Raw genomic sequence first — 7,057 nt, forward strand, 5'->3', positions numbered from 1 at the left:
AATTAAACTATAGTATTGAGATAGTCCTAACTATAAATAATTATTATATAAATAACTATCAAAAAAATTCTTCAAATTCACTTACTTTTCGAGTCTGCATTTTTTCAGTACGCCTTCTAAAAGCCACATAAGGATCATTTGTGCTGGAACCATCTCGCTTTTCTTGTTTTACTGATGGAATAAGAGATGGCCCTCGACAGTTTTTTCTCTTTTTAATCCAATATTCATAAACTTCTCTAATTAGTTCATCATCTTCTTTTAGCAGTAGTTTGGCTTCCTGCAGACTGACTGGCTAAATGTAAAACCATTATGTCATTTTCATACAATACACATACAAGGTTCATCAGTATTTACTTCTAAATTTAAAGGACAATAATCGATATTACAACATTATTAACAAACGGGAAACTTGAGGAGTACATTATCCATGTCAGTCACTGAACTAGGGTGCTTTATATACATTATTTAATCTTTACAACAATCCTAAGGGAACCGAAGCACAGAAAAATTTAAACATATTGCTCAAGATTACACAGGTTACTGATAAGCAGAGGTGAGATTTGAATTCATACTTTTTAACTCTAAAGTCTGCCTGATTACCCCCAACCTACAATCTCACACTCTTTCCATACAATACAGTTCTTTACACAGAATATATATATACTTGCTATATACAAATGAAGTTGTACCTGCTGACCACTGCCTTTTTCTAGGCGGTCAATCATCTCCTCAAATTGCAATGGGCAGATGTCCATTTTCTTTTTCAGTTTATTCACAAATACTTCATCTTCAGAATCCAAATCATAATCTGGCTGTTCAGCATCCAAACTAAAAGCTGACAGAAGGAACCATATGCAATCATTTACTGTGTGAATTCACCAACAAAAACTTCACAGATGTCTGCATAAAAACAAGACCTACACTTTCTAAAGAAATAAGAAAGAATTTCTAGATTTTGTTTTCAAAGTCGCAAACAATCTAAGTTTCCAGATTTGTCTTTCACATTTAAAGTTAAAGAAAGGAGATTATCTTCACTATGAATATACATATAAGTAATAAAAGACAACGGATGCAACCCCCTCCAACCACTCCTAAAAGCAAACAAACAAGAAGCCTATTATTAAGAACATAAAGCAATCATTAAAACTTACTTGGTTGAACCATGTGCAAGTGCCATTTTTATAGATCAAAAATCATCACATAGGCAATTTTTACAATATAAAAGGAGAAGGCTTTTAAATAAGATTTTTTTCTATAATATTTAAGTCCTATTTTGTAGATTATTCAACTACTTTACCAAAAGCTAAGGGAGCGGTCTTTAAAGCTGAAGTGTTAGAAGTCACTACCAATAACAGTACAGATTGAGAATCCCTCATTCAAAATGCTTGGGACCAGAAGTGTTTTGGGTTTTGGAATATTTGAATATAGTAAGATTTCTTGAGGGTGGGACCCAAGCCTAAACACAAAATTCATTTTTTTCACATATACCCTATATGCATAGCCTGATGGTGATTTTATGTAATATTTTGTGCGTGAAACAAAGTTTTGAATGTGACCCATCATCACATGAGGGCAGGTGTATAATTTTCTACTTGTGGAATCACACTGGTGCTCAAGTTTCGAAATGTGGAGCATTTCAGATTTTGAGTTTTCAGCAGCTGTCACTCAGTGAGTACATTCCTGCCTAGGAAGTTTGTTTCTCTATGGGAACACTGTCATGTTGACGGAAACGGGAGGATCTTAGATCTGCTGGCAAGAACCACTGCTACTATCAAATGTTGTTTAATTACTTACCAAAATTAAGTTAGGCTGGTATGAATATGATAAGCAAAATATTAAACAGCTTTAACATAAAAATTTGTCTCACATCTTTCCCTTACTTAATTCCTTCTACTAACCTTAGATTCCACATCTTTAGAATGGTGTAAGGCCCTTTTTTCCTATTCTCTCCAGTGTCATCAGTTCTTTTTATGATCTAGTAAGATGAGATTTCATTGATTTCATCCAGTATGCTATTTCATGATAGTGCAGGCCTTTACAAAAATCCCTGTTTTTCTGCTTGGCCACCAAGAAGGCAAATGCTTATTTATTCTTTTTAGCACACAGCCTGGTATCACTCCTCTAGAATCCTTTTTTGATTGTTCCCCACCCAAGAAGTGGTTCCTAACCACTTTCATCTTTTTTAGTGGCTAAGAGCCCACTTCTCATACTTTATAATGTACCGTTAAGCATGCCTCCCTATTAGAATGTGTGTGATCTCTTTAGGGAGAGGCATGCCTTCTTTATTTCTGTACCTCTAAGTGGAGGGTAACAGGTTTCACCTTGTATACCATCTCTGCTTGCAGTACTCTACTGAAAAGTATTCTAATGTAACCTCTATTAAAGTGGGGGGAAATAACCTCCAAAACCAGTCAGACATTAAAGTCTATGATAGGTACAAAGAGCACTATTTAGCTGCCAAATACCGCCACCTCTGCTTAAAGCTTAACATAGTGTCTGGCCTGGAGAAGTAAAAAAATATTGGTACAGTTGAATGTATTATTTCACTGTTTTATTTTTTATTTTGACCTATATCACTTCGATAACATTCCTAATTAAAATAAGTAAGTATTCAGACTATAAAAATTTCTAGATGTTAACATCTCTGTACTCACAGTACCTGCAATCATGGGCCCTCCAATGATTTTCCATCATCTCATTTTGTCATTATTATGTAAACAGGCTTTTAGAGATCCTCAAGTTGATTGAAATTGTTAGATTAAAAACACTTGATGTATTTTGTGCCTAACCAAAATAATGCAGTCTGTGTTGTCTGATATGGTAACCACTAGCCATGTGTGGCTAACTGAATTTATATTAATTAAATAAAATTCAGTTCCTCAGTCACAATCGCCACAGTGCTACAATAGCTATATGTGGCTAGTGTTGTATTAGCACAGATTACAGAACATTTCCATCATCACACAAAGTTCTATTAAATTAAGAGCACTGATCAAAATAATCCAGAAAGCCAAATTGATAGCAACCAACTAGCAATGTTTTCAATGTTCCGGTTTTTTTTTTTTTTTTTTTTGAGACAGAGTCTCTCTCTGTCACTCACGCTGGAGTGCAATGGGGCGATCTCAGCTTACTACAACCTCTGCCGCCCGGGTTCAAGCGATTCTCCTGCCTCAGCCTCCCAAGTAGCTGGGATTACAGGAGCCTGCTATGATGCCTGGCTAATTTTCATAGGTTTTTTTTTTTTTGTAGTAGAGACGGGGTTTCAGCATCTTGGCCAGGCTGGCTGGTCTTGAACTCCTGAAGTCATGATCCACCCACCCCGGCCTCCCAAAGTGCTGGGATTACAGGCATGAGCCACTGCGCCCGGCCAATGTTCTGCTTTTTAAGGTTGTATTTCATTTTTAGGATCTCATTTACACACGACAGTTTGGCATCCCCTTCTTTAGATCGTATCACATGTCAAACCACAATCACAAAGCTTAATTATTCATAAAAACAAAACTAGCTTGCCAAGGATCACTTTGCTTCGCATCAAAATACATTTGCCATAGCTTCTGGTATTATATTATCAATGACAAGTCACACCCAACATATCAGGGGCTATATCAAGACTGAAAAGGATGATTTCTATCATACGAATCAAGGAGCTCAGGGTCTTTCCCTCTGATGTTAACAAGGACCTGAGTGTCCAAGCCCTTTTGCCTCTCCAAGAGGCTTTTCTTTTATTCAGTGCAAACTCATATAAAATCTTAAACAGGGGCTAGGCATGGTGGCTCACGCCTGTAATCCCAGCACTTTGGGAGGCCAAGGCAGGTGGATCGTGAGGTCAGGAGTTCCAGACCAGCCTGGCCAACATGGTGAAACCCTCTCTCTACTAAAACTACAAAATTTAGCTGGGCACGGTGGCAGGCGCCTGTAATCCCAACTACTCGGGAGGCTGAGGCAGGAGAATTGCTTGAACCTGGGAGGTGGAGGTTGCAGTGAGCTGAGATAGTGCCACTGCACTCTAGCCCTAGAGAAAAGCTAACATGTAAAAACCCACCTTGGAATTTCATTTGACCAAAAAACCCACAGTCAACAACCTTAATATGTAATTTAGCTGTAGCTGAATCTGCAGCTTCCAAATAACACCTCAACCCAAGCTAATAAAAAAGTAAAATATTCATCATGTTCCAAGAATTAGGAGTACCTTCAGATTTTCTGGGTCATGTTATTGGGTGTGTTCAAAGTAAAAAACAGGGTCTAAAGAAAAACAGGCAAATAGGTCATCTCTTCTAATTAAGTTCTATCAATTAAAGTGAGACCTAGCTTGTTAGTAATTCTTTTTTTAGATGGAGTTTCGCTCTTGTTGCCCAGGCTGGAGTGCAACGCCGTGATCTTAGCTCACTGCAATCTCCGCCTCCCGGGTTCAAGTGCTATTCTTGCCTCACTCAGCCTCCTGAGTAGCTGGGATTACACGTGCCTGCCACCACGCCTGGCTAATTTTTGTATTTTTTAGTAGAGATGGGATTTCACCATGTTGACTGGGCTGGTCTCGAACTCCTGACCTAAGGTGATCTGCCCGCCTTGGCCTCCCAAAGTGCTAGGATTACAAGCGTGAGCCACCGCACCTGGCCTATATTCTTCAATAATGAGAACTACGCTGTGGAAGCTGGCTCCTTTAAAAATATTCTGATAGGAATAAACCCAGAGATGCACACAGGTAAACAAAACACAGTATTATGTGTGATACACAGACGTAGGAAAAAGTATACCATAACTACCATGCAGACACAAAATAAGCCTAAGTAAAATACAACAGGACTTATACATTGGTTAGATTATTATTATTATTTTTATTTTTGAGATGGAGTCTCGCTCTGTCGCCCAGGCCGGAGTGCAGTGGAATGACCTCGGCTCATTGCAAGCTCCGCCTCCTGGGTTCAAACCATTCTCTTGCCTCAGCCTCCTGGGTAGCTGGGACTACAGGCACCCACCACCACATCCAGCTAATTTTTTGTATTTTTTAGTAGAGACGGGGTTTCACCGTGTTAGCCAGGATGGTCTCGATCTCCTGACCTCGTGATCCGCCCGCCTTGGCCTCCCAGAGCGCTGGGATTACAGGCGTGAGCCACTGAGACCGGCTGATTAGATTATTTTAAAGGAAATTCAGGCTGGTACAAATCATTGTCTTTAGAGTCTAGTAATAGATATTTACCATGGGGTGGGAAGTATTTGATATCCTTGCCTTAGATCTAAGACAAAGATATTAAAGTTTAGTAATAGAGATGAAATGTAAGTGTCTATGGAACAAGTGCCATTTATGACCCAAACTAAGTGTGCATTAGGTGAGTATGTCCATAACTTCAAACAGCATTTTAAAAATACAGGAAGCAAATAGTGAAAGGATATCTGGATCCATGAAACAGCACACAATGTGGATTAGGAACAGAATCTACTCCCTGATTGAAAGGAAGGAAGGAACACTACCCAAGGTTGAAGAAAAATTGTCACAGCAGTTTCAACACGAGCACTAACTACATGATTAATAATATCTACTTGCAAAGCTCTTGATACCAGTTCTGAGCAGCAGAAAGACTGTTGTGAAGGTGTTATTTACTATGGGGTCACAGGTATTTGACATCCTTGCTTTAGATCTAAGACAAAGATATTGCTGACTAGCTAGATCATGAAAATCTTCAGTTTCCTTTGCTTAAAAGCTAGAGCTTGGGGTCACTTCTAGAATGTACTTAGGGAGTGAAAAAGGGGAATATTAGATTTGAAATCTCAGATATAAGATCTTTCATACATAAAGTTCTCTGGTTGCTGCTATAGATTTTATCTGTCAGAAAGTGGTACCAGAAGAATATGCTGCAGGGGATGTTGAGGCAGGCAGAGGGAAGGAGAAAATAATATTTCAGAATCAGAGCACAAAGACAGGATATCCGTTCAGAGAGGTAACGAAAATGTAGGTTCTACTTTAGGAAAAATGTATCCATTAAAAAAACTTTATTTAGAAGCCAAAACTTATACAAGTTGTTGAAATAAAAACAGTACAAGGAACACCTGCATACTCTTTACCCAGATTCAGCTACTGTTAAATTTTTATTTTGTTTTATTATGTGCACATGTGCTCGTGCTTGTGGGCACTTTCATTATACATGCTGTTTTTTCATTTTCTAGGCCATAGGAGGGTACATTATATTCATAATGGCTTTTTTGTTTTGTTTTGTTTTTTGAGATGGAATCTCACGCTGTTGCCCAGACTGGAGTGCAGCAGCACAATCTCGGCTCACTGCAACCTCTGCCTCCTGAGTTCAAGCAATTCTCCTGCCTCAGCCTCCCAAGTAGCTGGGACTACAGGCACTTGTCACCACGCCCGGCTAATTTTTGTATTTTTAGTAAAGACGGGTTTTTACCATGTTGGCCGGGCTGGTCTTGAACTCCTGACCTCAGTGGCCTGCCCACCTCGGCCTCCCAAAGTGCTGGGATTACAGGCCTGAGTTCCCGTGCCTGGCCACCACTGTCTTTTAAGACATAGATGTTCTTTGGATATGTCCCTCTCCCCAAGCCTCCATCATCATCATTAGTAGTAGTAGTAGTAGTAGTACATTCCTCACTCTGTTTTTTTCTGATTTTTTTTCTCCATTGTGATTAGATTACATATTCTTGGCTAGGTTATTGTAAAATAAACTTTTTAAGTCCTTCTCAGAATATCCACATCTAGAGCTACACAATGTTCATCTGTTTCTCATAAGTAACGACAATTTTGATCATCAGTCAAGATGTTGCCCGATTTTTTTTTCTTCCTTGTAATTAATGAGTGGTTGGTGGGGAGAGCTTAACGCCATGCAAATCTCCTCATCAAAATTTCCTCTCTTGTTGAGCACACACTGATGATTCCAGTCTGATCCAACCCTGATTTATAATTGAAAAAATGATTTTCTAACCTAGCATTCTTTCTATATTGTATCAATTCAACTCTTTTTTTTTTTTTTTTCTGAGATGGAGTCTTGCTCTGTCACCCAGGCTGGAGTGCAGTGGTACGATCTTGGCTCACTGCAACCTCTGCCTCTCA

At 38.9% G+C, this 7,057-nt stretch overlaps 1 protein-coding gene across 4 annotated transcripts in view; it reads right to left on the reverse strand.

Moving 5' to 3' along the window:
* The window catches only part of EPC1 (enhancer of polycomb homolog 1 (Drosophila)), a 111,015-nt gene that overhangs the window by 24,913 nt on the left and 79,045 nt on the right, over positions 1–7,057 (reverse strand). For all 4 annotated transcript variants that reach the window (XM_011952946.1, XM_011952945.1, XM_011952944.1 and 1 more), the window contains exons 3-4: positions 690–835; positions 86–292 (exon numbers count right to left, since the gene is read on the reverse strand). In XM_011952946.1, coding sequence (XP_011808336.1) covers positions 86–292; positions 690–835 — 353 coding nt within the window. The remainder of the gene's footprint in view (positions 1–85; positions 293–689; positions 836–7,057) is intronic.

The sequence above is a fragment of the Colobus angolensis genome, unplaced genomic scaffold (genome assembly GCF_000951035.1).
Source record: "Colobus angolensis palliatus isolate OR3802 unplaced genomic scaffold, Cang.pa_1.0 Scaffold352, whole genome shotgun sequence".
Classification (NCBI taxonomy): Eukaryota; Metazoa; Chordata; class Mammalia; order Primates; family Cercopithecidae; genus Colobus; species Colobus angolensis.